A 12,773-nucleotide genomic window follows, 5' to 3' on the forward strand; every position below is an offset into this window, starting at 1 on the left:
ACTTTAGCTGATTACAGTCATAGTACGTAGCTAAGGGTGAAACCGGTAACTGGGATGCTTGACAGAATGTGATAACATGTAAGACATCTCAAACAAGACTAGTGTGTGTGTGTGCGTGAGAGAGAATGTGTGTGTGTGAGATATAGAGAAAGTGTGTGTGTGAGAGAGAGAAAGTTAGTATGTGTGTTACTGTTAAGTTGAAGACACAGCCAACTTGCTGTATGTTGTTGAACACCTTGTTGTGTTTGAATATTGACTTGTATGAAGCGCTTGGTGAAAAACCTGCATGTAAACATTCAGATCAACACCGGGATGTACCTCAATCAGTTGAAATGTTAGGCTGCTACCCTAGGCATACAACCATGTGCAATTTCATGTCATTTTGTCATAATAAATTATCAATGAAAAGTTTCTGTGGTATTACATGCGTGATTAATGAACGATTGATCTTACTAAATTAACAATTCATAACTACATGTGTAATACTTAGGGAAAACAACAGTCAGGATGAGATTGTGAACAATCTTTGTTTTATCACACACCAAAACACACCCTCTCTCTCATTCTATAACACACACTATCTCTTACTGTAAACTAAGAAGAGCACACTGGTTGTTACAATCAAATATATATTTTAATGTGTAAAACCAAGATAGAGTTCATGATTATGCATAATATAATATACCTACTGCACGCATTGTATTACCCATCAATCATCATTCAGCACCAGAAACAATTTACCGGCTCTAGATTAATTAATCACCGATTCATCAAAAGGGCAATGGACAAGTCAGTAGGCCTTTATTTACACAGAAGGCAGAAAGAACAAAGACGTTTCTTGACTGACAGTAGGGAGGAAGGGCAAGCATTCAATTTTTGAATAAAAAACCCAAGTATGGTATGTTATTGGAACGTTTAATTCATGACTAAACAAAACGTTACATTCCCTGTAGTTTGACCCAGCGATCTTTTAAGTGGACAGACTGACAAAACACTCATGATACAGACAGACAAAACACTCATGATACAGACAGACAAAACACTCATGATACAGACAGACAAAACACTCATGATACAGATAATAAACTTACCTGAGACTGTCCAAGAAACTTGCTCAGAAGACACAACTCATTACAACTAAAAAGAGATGTACAAGTCCTGCATGATAATTATTATTACAACAAAAGAATATTTTGGCTGTCAAACCATTGCAATGTACGATCATGGACCAAACATGACACAGAACACAGGATTGCAAGCACGTCTAATCACCTGATTAGACTGCAGAACACAGGAAACAAACAATATCAAAAGAAACACACTGTCGTCAACCATTTTGTCGTAGAGAAAAGATACATGTAATAAAAACAGAACATGTCTGCAAAACCTAAGGTCGACGAGCAAAGGTAGCGGTAGTTGTTTTTCTTTGACTACTTCTAATAGGGAAAATAGGCCTTGAAATGACACACTCTCACATGAACACTACACTCCTTTTGCAAAAGCAATACCATGGCAGTCCTTTCAATCAATACTGAAATCTTGTCTGCTGTGTACCTTACAGAACTAGAGGCTCCCAGAGAAAGTTTCAAGAGAGGATGACACCCCGCTCCATATGTAACACCTTCCCACGCACCATCAGTCAATCGACTCAATGGAACTATACTCAACAAGACTCTCCGCAGCTCCTTCACTGGAGTGCTTCCAAGCCAACCTAGGTGGGAGGTGCCAGGTCCATCCTCTTCCAGTACTGACTGCCACAGAACTGTGTATATATATACTATACAGTTTTAAACTGTTACTGAGCCTGGGCCACCCACAGACCCATTTTAACCAGCTCTACTCAAAACTCCACTCGCTGAACGTCCAAAAGGACAAAGTTCATGATTTGGAAGGAGAAGAGATTGTAACTACCATACTGCCACAAAACGAACAGTATGGCTTTCAGATCATCCACTGAATGAGAGCATGTAAAAGTGACTAATGCTTCTTCGGTGAGGAAATACTCTGTAAACAAGTGATGTAATCTCTACTCCAACTGGCTGAGATTTTAGGTGATCCACAGGACTGTCTTCCTGCAGTCAGGAGAACAGCTAGAGGCAGAAAACCAAAAGAAAACGTACACCAAACTCATGGCACATCTGGAGAGCTCTGACTTTGAAAGCATGAGCAAAGTACAGTGGAACCTCCCATTTAAGACCCCCTCCTTTTTAAGACCTGATTTTCTCAGATTTGTGGAGGTCTTAAAAGGGGGGTTCCACTGTACAAGGTATAATCACATGCTTAAGTCAAAATCATGATATGACATACAGAATGTTAGATAGTTCGTTATTGATTTTTAACATCCCTTTAACTAATATGGCTACCAGGGACTGATGCAAGTCAGTTTACGTTCATTCATAAGACACAGAGGATGTCAGTTTAGATTAATTCATCTGAAACATGATTTTTATGACTTTCTCATTAGAAATACAGTTGCAACATGCCTGCGATAAAAACAAAAAATTACACACACCTCAAGCATAGCAAACTGTTATCAGTGTTGTCATTAGGACTGGGGGTTCGATGGAACACTTTCCTTATGCCAGTAAACTTCAAAGAACTTGTTGCAAGTGGGGCACAACTCTTCCACAGTGAATTAAAACCCCTGTAGAGTTATTTGCCAAAACAGTCTTTGAATCACTCAAAGAAGAATTTTATTTGGGTATGTAATAATTCGTTGGGACAAAAGGCATCTTGGCGACCTGCGCATCATGCAACTTCTTTCTGATTTCAATCTTGACATTGGTGCCATTTTTGGCAAAGTCTTTCTTAACGTATCCCATAGCAACGTTCTGCTTCAAGGTCGGCGAAGGGCAGCCACTGGTGATCTTGCCAATGACCTTGACTCCATTGGAATCATAAATAACAGCGCCTCCTGCAAAGCAGAACAGAACGCCAACAAGTCAGTGAAAGAACACTTAAAAACGTATACGGAATTAATTTGATGAGTCACAACACCCCCCCCCCCCCCCCCCCCCCTACAACTGACTAATGATTAGTGATTTCAAAACTGAATACTTCAATGACTGATCAGCAAAGTTAAGCCTGAACCCTGTAGTACTGTACACAAACCATTTAGACATGGTAGGGCTTTACCCCCCCCCCCCCCTCCCCTCTCTCTCAACCTCCCCTCCCCCCCACCCCTATCCAGGAGACCAATCGGTCATGTTGAATTGTATTTCATCAATAACCAGTGATCAATGCCTGGCCTGGACCCTGAAGAGTGGTACCTGCGATGAAAGGACACCCTTGGGAGCAGCCAAAGATGTCCCTACATTGCAGGATGCCTGTCAAGACTGGTATAATAGACAAGGGGACAACAGTGTCCCTTCTTGGGAGGTGTCCTCACATGGCAGGTAGCACTGTAGAAGTGAAGGGCATGTACTGTCTGATGTAATGCGTACAAACCTCTAGCGGGGGGCCCAGTGGACAAGAAGCCCACCCTGCGACGAGTCGGCTTGGACTTAATCTGCTCCACGATAATCTCAGCACCTGGGAAATCTGCTTTCTGTCGCCGTGCTTTCCCTGAAAGTTGCACGAGGAGGGTTAGTCAACACTTTCCTTGTAATCAATCTGGTGTGTTTGTGTATTTCTTTCGAATACATCACTTAAATTGAGGTGAGTATTCTTAGAAAGTCATTTTTACTTGTAAATGTTTTTTTTCTTCTGTGTCTGAATCTTTCTGTGTCTGCAGCTTTGAATCTATACTTGGTGAATTTTTTAGTGCTTGAAATAAAACTTGACTCAGTATTCCCTTGCGTAACTTGTTGGTAATCAATAAACATCATCTGACAGTTCTATTGTAAACCCTTCATCATTATAGATCAACGATCTGATGCTCTATGTGGGCTCATGAAGACAGATGGGTGCCCGAATAAACAGTCAATTTTTGTATGATGAAAAATGCATGAGATTTAGTAGCAACCTACCTACAACCCATGTAAGTGAAGCTTCTACTGGTGTTGTGGTTTCATCTATGTCGTTGCCATAGAGACAAAGACCCGCCTCCAACCGCAGACTGTCTCGTGCGCCAAGTCCAATCATTTTGACATCAGCATCTTTTGACGCCAGTAACTTTTCCAACACGTTTACAATGTCACCTTGAGGCACGGAAATCTGCAAGCAACAAAACATACTGCACAGTTTTTGATAAATGAGCAACTCCAGGTAGCTACTGTCAGATTAAACAAAGGAAATGAATTGTGAGCTTGCAAAAAACGAGAAGGTCAGAGCAGAGTCATTGTAATATTAAAATATCAAACAGAAAGAAAACAGTAAGAACACATAAGCAGACCTGTTTACCCCCATAAGTGTTTTGGAGTAATGCTCAGCCCCAAAAATAGTAATCCTGGCACAAAAATAGTAATCATCCAGCATTCGTCGCCAATTACAACGCACATGACAACTGTGTCTGCGAAACGCAATCATGCACATATATCCATCATTCACAAACAAAACACATCAGTCAGTTTTTGTAGTCATCATAATTTCAAAGAAGATCACATCAAAAGCACATGCATCACTGATTCTTTTTCCTTTGCTCGTAGTAGGCCTTTTTCAGTGTGTCAAGCGCTTCTCTACTGTACTTGCGCTTGCCGAATGAGTGAGGGCGAGACTTCGCCACTAGAAGGCTCTCCAGCGTCTCATCAGACAGACATGATCTCTTGTCAGTCCTGTGCTTTTTCACCCCATTTTGCCATTGAAAAAACACCATGCCAAACATGTGAATTAATAAAATAAAAAAAAATGTTTTTTTTACTTTTTTTTTTTTAATGAAAATCGTAGTCTTGACACGGATATAGCGGAATGGCGTATTTTTTGTGCAGAAAATCGTAATAAATTACGCCAAAATCGTAAGGGTAAACAGGTCTGCATAAGGAATGAGCAAGTGTTCATCAGAACCAGTCTCTTTGCACCTTTGTAAAAGAAAACAACAGACTAAGCAATTCAAACCTGCATAGTTTTAGTTCTACTGTAAGATATATCAGAAAGGTTTCACTGCCATTATTTGTGCTCAGTTGAATATAAAGTGAGTGCATTCCCTGGAGGCGTTTTTTCTTGGTAACATAAAAAGTACCCCGGGAAAACACTTCCTATAATGTGTATCCCAGGCACACACCCACTATGTATCAAAATCGACTTCATCTGCAGTATGTTTACAATCAATAAAAAACAAGAAGGGCAAAGCCCATACGACTCACATGCTTGACCTTTACATGACCTTGACCTTCAGGGTCAAGGTCAAATAACTAAACCTAGCAATGACATCATACACTAAGAACTGCTTTACACATTTTTCCTACCAAAATACATGTGACCTTGACCCAAGGTCAAGGTCATCCAAGGTCATGCAACACAAAGCTGTTAATTCAAGACATAGGAAGTACAATGGTGCTTATTGGCTCTTTCTACCATGAGATATGGTCACTTTTAGTGGTTCACTACCTTATTTTGGTCACATTTCATAAAGGTCAAAGTGACCTTGATCATATGTGACCAAATGTGTCTCATGATGAAAGCATAACATGTGCCCCACATAATTTTTAAGTTTGAAACAGTTATCTTCCATAGTTCAGGGTCAAGGTCACTTCAAAATATGTATACAATCCAACTTTGAAGAGCTCCTGTGACCTTGACCTTGAAGCAAGGTAAACCAAACTGGTATCAAAAGATGGGGCTTACTTTGCCCTATATATCATATATAGGTGAGGTATTGAATCTCAAAAACTTCAGAGAAAATGGGAAAAATGTGAAAAATAGCTGTTTTTTAGGCAACATTTATGGCCCCTGCGACCTTGACCTTGAAGCAAGGTCAAGATGCTATGTATGTTTTATGGGGCCTTGTCATCATACACCATCTTGCCAAATTTGGTACTGATAGACTGAATAGTGTCCAAGAAATATCCAACGTTAAAGTTTTCCGGACGTCCGGACGGACGGACGGACGGACGGACGGACGGACGACTCGGGTGAGTACATACTCACTTTTGCTTCGCATGTGAGTCAAAAAGTATCATTTTCTTAAACATACTTTTAAACTCTTGGACTACAGTTATTTTCCCCTACAGTTGATTCTTTCCCTCTCCTTTTTGGCTCACGTAAGTGTAGCCTATGCGATGATAAACTTTGTCTGTCTGTGCGTGCGTGCGTGTGTGTGTGTGTGTGTGTGTGTGTGTGTGTGTGTGTGATAGAAACTTTAACATTTCCGAGTCTATGGATTACGTCAGTCTCGGTCAAAAGTGTTTGACGTGTGTGATAGAAACTATTTGAAGACGTCACATTATGACGTAAGAGGGTTAGACGTCACGCAAAGGAATTACTGAAAGTCTCGGTCATTGTTATTGTGAGCGGGCCGAGACTACTTGGCAGATCCAGGGTCTCGCTTTCTTGCACAGTTTCACCTATGCTTACTGTGTGTGTGTGTGTGTGTGTGTGTGTGTGTGTGTGTGTGTGTGTGTGTGTGTGTGTGTGTGTGTGTGTGTGTGTGTGTGTGTGTGTGTGTGTGTGTGTGTGTGTATGTGTGACGGAGTGATTGAGTTTGTGTTACTGTTTGTCGATTTCTTACGTGAGCCTTGAAGGCTTCGCCTCTTGTTATTTTTTGGTTCTCTTTCTTTTGATTTTTCGTTTACTTTTTCAATGTAGTCCTGAAGAAGCCTTCATTGGCGACAACTGTGACAAATTTGTGCTGTCTTGGTGATTACAGATCTCTTTTGGTTTTCAACATCTTCTTCTTCTTCTGTGTTGTTTTTTTACATCTGAATTCATGTACATGTGATTAACTGGACCAAAAGCCATACCTCCACACCGTCCTCTCCAGTGTAACCACAGCGGGAGACGCGACAGTTCTGAATACATGTACTACATGTGATTAACTGGACCAAAAGCCATACCTCCACACTGTCCTCTCCAGTGTAACCACAGCGGGAGACGCGACAGTTCTGAATACATGTACTACATGTGATTAACTGGACCAAAAGCCATACCTCCACACCGTCCTCTCCAGTGTAACCACAGCGGGAGACGCGACAGTTCTGCACACCGGCCACACTGCCCAGGGTGCTGGTCATGAAGGGCAGTTTTGAAAGGTCAAAGTTCACCAATGGCTGCAGAGCTTTCGTCATCAATGGACCTGAGAAACGTACATCCATGAGCACACAATAAAAATCAAGGGTAAACTCTTTCCAGTACTGTAGAACACCCCTTTTAAGACCCCCTCCCTTTTAAGAACCAGTTTTCTCACATTCTCTGTTCATAACCTTTGTAGATGTACCCCCGCTTTGAGACTCCCTCCTTCAAAAGGCCAGATTTTCTCAGGTTTTTGAAGGTCTATAAAGGGGGTTCCACTGTATCATCATTTTCGTTCTATCATAAAACAACCTATACAGCCCAAGCACGGATTGCGCTCATGCAAAATGTTGTGAAAATGTTGCAATTTTCAGGAGCCATATGCATTTAAGCCATACCGCTGCGCAAAATAGTTTTGCTTTATGTCAATCAATGCAAATCACTCAAAGTCAGCATTGTGCCTGCTTCAAGCAATACTCAAAATACTGCCACTTATTTCGATCTAGTCATTTCTGCTGAATTGGTGATACACATTTGTGTTAACCTTCATCTTCTTTCTTTCTGTTTACTTTTGTCTTCTTGTTTGCTTATGGTTGTGCCTGTCATCAAGCGTTCGATACGTGGTGCAGCAGTTAGGCACCGCATGGGTCCTGCACCTCTGCCTGTCATGAAGCGTTTGATACGTGGTGCAGCAGTTAGGCACCGCATGGGTCCTGCACCTCTGCTTTCGGCCATGGACGTTTACTTTTGTTAAAAGTGTTGGAATGATTAAATGAATTTCTCACGCTCTCAGCTGAACAAAAATGTATGTAAAGCAAGCAGAAAGGCTGCAAAATACTGTACATTTTGTCCACACAATGACAACTTTCCGTCGCGATATAACGACGTTAAACACCAAAGAAAGAAAGAAAGAAAGAAAGACAACTTTCATGAAATATAAAAAATCCAAAAACAGATAACCTGCCAACTTTCTAAATTTCTGAATCAAAAACCGAAAAAAGACTTGGGTTGATGTACGTACTTGTTAATGTTTTGTTTTGTGAAAAATTTAACGTTCTACTAACTAACCATTCCTGTTTTTTGCTTGATAGAGGGAGAAAAAAAAAGACGTTGTGTTGACACAGACGTACCCTGCACAGCGATCAGGGCGTTCATGTTGCGCTCAAGCTTGACGTCTCGATGCGCATCCCTGAAAATATTTTCTGCTTCCTGCAAAGATCAATCACAGAAACTCACAGTGTTACAACTTACAATCACAGTGTTACAATCACAGAAACTCAGTGTTACAATCACAGAAACTCACAGTGTTACAACTTACAATCACAGTGTTACAATCACAGAAACTCAGTGTTACAACTTACAATCACAGTGTTACAATCACAGAAACTCACAGTGTTACAATCACAGAAACTCAGTGTTACAATCACAGAAACTCAGTGTTACAATCACAGTTACATGGGTGTTACTGGGAAAAATCAAAAAACCTGAAAGGCAGGGGTCCAAAATGCTCAAGTTTGAAAGAAAGTTTCTGGACACCGACGAAACCAAATCATAATAAGCAAGATGGCGGCAAATCCAAGGGAGCGAACCGAGAAAGCACGCGAACCGGTGTCAAAAGTCGGATCGGAACCGCTGCTCGTTATTTCAACTTAGCGAAACGAAGCTTTTTTTTTTTTTTTTTTTTTGAAAACCCGGAAAACCGGAATTTCCGGCTTCACATTTTTTCAAAAACCGGAAATCCGGCAAAAGCCGGAAGAGTAACACCCATGCAGTTACAATCACAGAAACTGAGTGTTACAATGACAGAAACTCACAGTGTTTAAGGGTACAATCGTTCATTCAGTAAACTGAGCAACGTTGATTTTTCATCAGAATTTCACTTACGCAACTGGCACCAACCTTACTTTCGGGAATGCAAATGATCATGTATCATTATCGAACACAGGGAATGTTCTCTTTGTAAGCTTGATACTAAAGGTACTGAACTTGTCAAATCCAGGTGCACGGAGCCCCTGGGGCTTTTAGTCATACCTCAGGCAGCTATCCGTTAGAAGAACTGCCAAGTTTCATTGACTTGCACCCAAAGAGTCAAGAAGTGCGATTTTTTTACGAATTAATTTCGTACTCGGACCCGGCTGGTCTTGGCCTATTTTTGGATCTAAATTTAGATCAGGTAGATCACAACATGCACATCATGCACAACTGAAAAGACACGTCACTAGCAAACTATGTCAGACGTCATCATGAGTTTGCGTAAAACAAAATGGAGGCCGGAATCACTCAGTTGAATCGAACTCCGACCAAACACCACGTAATAACTAGGTTAATTTATGCACTCGCGTGAACAAGAAACTGTCGAGCTTCACAGATGTCGTCGTTGGGTAGTTTTGGGTTTGTTTTACTACCATAGGAGGATTTTTGAACTGTAAATGCACTCAGCTGCAACAAAAACGCAAAACGAAGGCTGTGAGCTGCACTGTGCCTTTAATAGGCAAAGTAGAATACATCATCTTTCTGAGTGAGAATTCAAATAAGACAATATGAGTTATTACAATCTAGTAAACTCCAACACCCCCCACTACAAAAGATCAGCACTCACACTTATCTGCCTAGTTTCTTATGATGCGTAATATAGAAGAATTCACTACAGTACACACATTATACTTAAAGAAATGCCACATGGTACCTACCACCATATTGGTCCAATCCTTGTCGATGCAGCCAGCGTTGGATACAACATAGAGGTAGCCCTGGTCTGTGCTGGTGACGATCAGGTCGTCCAGGATGCCGCCCCTGTATTGGGTGAAGACGGTCAGTGTGCCCGTGTTGTCCTTCAGCCCCGCGATGTCCCCCACCACCAGGCTCTCCATCATGGCGCAGCGGTCAGCGCCGCTCACGTGTGACTGTAGCATGTGCGACACGTCGAAGATGCCCACCGAGTTTCTCACCTGACACACAGAAATTGAGAACACTGTACACGTCTGCCAACACCGCCAAACAAATTCTTCTTCTTCTACATTCAATATTCATGGCCGTAATATCCTCAGGTCGGTGGCTGCCATGAAGTCCGCAGTCTCTGCAGTTCGGCAGCAGGTCCCCAGAGCTTGGTGCCCAGGCTGGTGTCTTCTGGCCAGCAGTGGTGGCGTGTTGTCTCCAGATGTAAAAAAATTATTAAAAGTGAAAGAAATGAAGAGGAAATGGGGACTAATTTGTGATTGTATGCAGTGATGAATCAAAACATTTGTCATTACTCTAATTTTATACCATTTTAACTTCTGAAAACGATACAAATACTTCATTAAAGTAACCTCCTTAGAAAGACCCTTTTGAAAATTCAAGAGACTACTCTTTTCAACCAATTAACTGATTTACACTCCAAAATTCCTACATGCCTGCACAGCCACTGAAAATACTTTCACTCCACACATGTGACAAGTTCAACTCTAGGTTGTGTGCTGGGTGCAGAAATCAACTGATAGTCAATTCCTTTGTCTCCTTCATTCCCTAACCAGGAACAACACACACACACACACACACCTTACAGCAATCTGCTAGAGGCATTAATTTCGTTTTTGCTGTTTGTTGTTGTTGTTGTTGCTGGACAGTGATTGAAAACAAAACAAAAATTTTGTTAAGACCTGGAAATGCTCTTCCGAGATGCTGGTCTTGTACTGGACTGGCATCTCCCATCCCGCAAAGGGCACCATCTTCGCCCCTTGTGAGACATGGAAGTCGTACAGGCAAGTCCTCTGCAGATTTCTCTGAAATTGGAAGTACTAATGCTTAAAGTCACAGTGAAATTGGAAAACAATTTAAATATCGACAGCAACCTTTACTCAAAGGGGGCCCAGTAACTCAGTTGGTAGAGCACTGGACTATGATCTTAAGGTCGCAGGTTCAAATTCGGGCCGGGACGGACACGGATTGATCAACTTTATGTGAAGACCCCGAGACCCTGGAGATGGAAGCCATATGACCGGTCTCTTTCTGAATGCATTTGATGATTGTCTTTTTTTGTCAGAGCAGCTGAAGCATGCATGCGTTTTTGCTCATCAGCCCTTCGTGTGATATCACAACATCAGTGATCAAATTGCATCTGGGATAGCTGGATTCTCAGTTATGTATGGGCACACAACCCGTACATTTTGTGTGTGTTGTTGATGGGGATGCTTCTGACGCACTTATAGTCTTTCTTTATCCCCGAGTACGCTAGTACAAGGGTCCAGCAGACTTTAATTGTGTGTCTGTCTGTCTGTGTGTCTCGACTTAACAGCTTATTGCTGGGAAACTACTGGGCGCAGTTCGTTCAAAAGTTGATACACTAACTTGATAATAGGTCCGATTGATCGTATTAAAACTTCATAATGTTACCTGGGACCTAAATGCGAAATAAATCACAAAAATGACTCTTAACGGCGGGCGGAATTCGCGGTGGGATAGAACTGCGGTTCGGCTCATAGAACGGTGCAAGGTCTCGGCCAACCAAGACTATGGCATACTCGTAGCAAAGCCGCCGAATGGTACCGTAAACCAAGAATAGTGACGTAATTACGTCACGGTTGAAAGTCTTTGACGTCAATGCCTCCCTGTAGTCTTTTTCTCTCGCGCGGTGTGTGTGTGTGTGTGTGTTCATTTTGTGCACATGTGTTAGTGTTACTGTTTGTGTGTGTGTGTGTGTGTGTGTGCGCGCGTGCATGAGTCTGTACTCGTGTGTGTGTGTGTGTAAGAAAGAGAGAGAGAGGGAGGGAGGGAGTGAGGGAGAGAGAGTGTGTGTGTGTGTGTGTGTGTGTGTGTGTGTGTGTGTGTGTGTGTGTGTGTGTGTGTGTGTGTGTTTGTGTGTGAATGTCTGAAGAGTACTCGGGTCCAGCGCGAGCGTTTTTTATTTGGTGTTTAACGTCGTTTTCAACCACGAAGGTTATATCGCGACGGGATAGAGCCACTTGTTAATTGTTTCTTGTTCACAAAAGCACTAATCAAAAAATTGCTCCAGGGGCTTGCAACGTACAACAATATATGACCTTACTGGGAGAATGCAAGTTTCCAGTACAAAGGACTTAACATTTCTTTACAAAAATTGACTATATTCTATACAAGAAACACTTAACAAGGGTAAAAGGAGAAACAGAATCCGTTGGTCGCCTCTTACGACCTGCTGGGGAGCATCGGTTAAATTCTTCCCCCTAACCCGCGGGGGGACGCACTTGTAGTGAGAAGAAAAGTGAAAGTAGGCCATCTAGTCTGGGCACTCGTCTCCGCATTAAAGGTTAGAGTGTTCATGTGCAACAATTCTGACAATATCGCTTCTGCGTAGGACCTTTGAAGTGGATCATATGTGTCATGAGGCCTTGTAAGCTTATGTGCGCCTGTCTTTTCTGACCTCGTGTTGAATGTCAATTTAACAGGTCTTGTGTTAAATACTGTGCGGCCCTGGCTCCACATGTTACAAAAGTCTCGTTGAAAACTGCTGCAAATTACCTCCGTTGCATATTTTCGCGCAGGGTGCAAGGTTGTTCTGCAACGGGTGAGCACTGCCGATCCAATTCTAAGCAAACGCATGTCTGCGTGCTGCCAGTACCAGCATCAAGTGCTTGTGAAGAACCTCAGCTGAGTCAAGAGATAGCAGTGTGTTCAGCAGTGTGGCCTTCACCCCGTGACCTTTAGACCTTCCG

At 42.1% G+C, this 12,773-nt stretch overlaps 1 protein-coding gene across 1 annotated transcript; it reads right to left on the bottom strand.

Annotated features, from left to right (window-relative positions):
• Positions 1–612: 612 nt before the first annotated feature.
• On the bottom strand, positions 613–12,759 carry LOC138965283 (aminomethyltransferase, mitochondrial-like). Its single transcript, XM_070337413.1, has 8 exons — positions 12,580–12,759; positions 10,743–10,865; positions 9,795–10,052; positions 8,235–8,313; positions 7,023–7,168; positions 3,969–4,155; positions 3,448–3,564; positions 613–2,914 (listed from the first exon to the last, which is right to left on the bottom strand). Exons 1-8 carry the CDS (start codon positions 12,658–12,660, stop codon positions 2,694–2,696), a joined length of 1,212 nt encoding a protein of 403 aa, XP_070193514.1. The 5' UTR covers positions 12,661–12,759; the 3' UTR covers positions 613–2,693.
• Between the last annotated feature and the right edge of the window lie 14 nt (positions 12,760–12,773).

The sequence above is a fragment of the Littorina saxatilis genome, linkage group LG4, assembly GCF_037325665.1.
Source record: "Littorina saxatilis isolate snail1 linkage group LG4, US_GU_Lsax_2.0, whole genome shotgun sequence".
Classification (NCBI taxonomy): domain Eukaryota; kingdom Metazoa; phylum Mollusca; class Gastropoda; order Littorinimorpha; family Littorinidae; genus Littorina; species Littorina saxatilis.

Excerpts from the sequence above, each read along its gene's own strand:
- LOC138965283 (XM_070337413.1), bottom strand. The coding sequence starts at position 12,660 with ATGCGTTTGCTTAGAATTGGATCGGCAGTGCTCACCCGTTGCAGAACA. Across the intron at positions 8,314-9,794 it reads AGGATTGGACCAATATGGTG|GAAGCAGAAAATATTTTCAG; the intron begins GTAGGTACCATG and ends TGATCTTTGCAG. Across the intron at positions 4,156-7,022 it reads CTGGAGAGGACGGTGTGGAG|ATTTCCGTGCCTCAAGGTGA; the intron begins GTATGGCTTTTG and ends TGTTGCTTGCAG.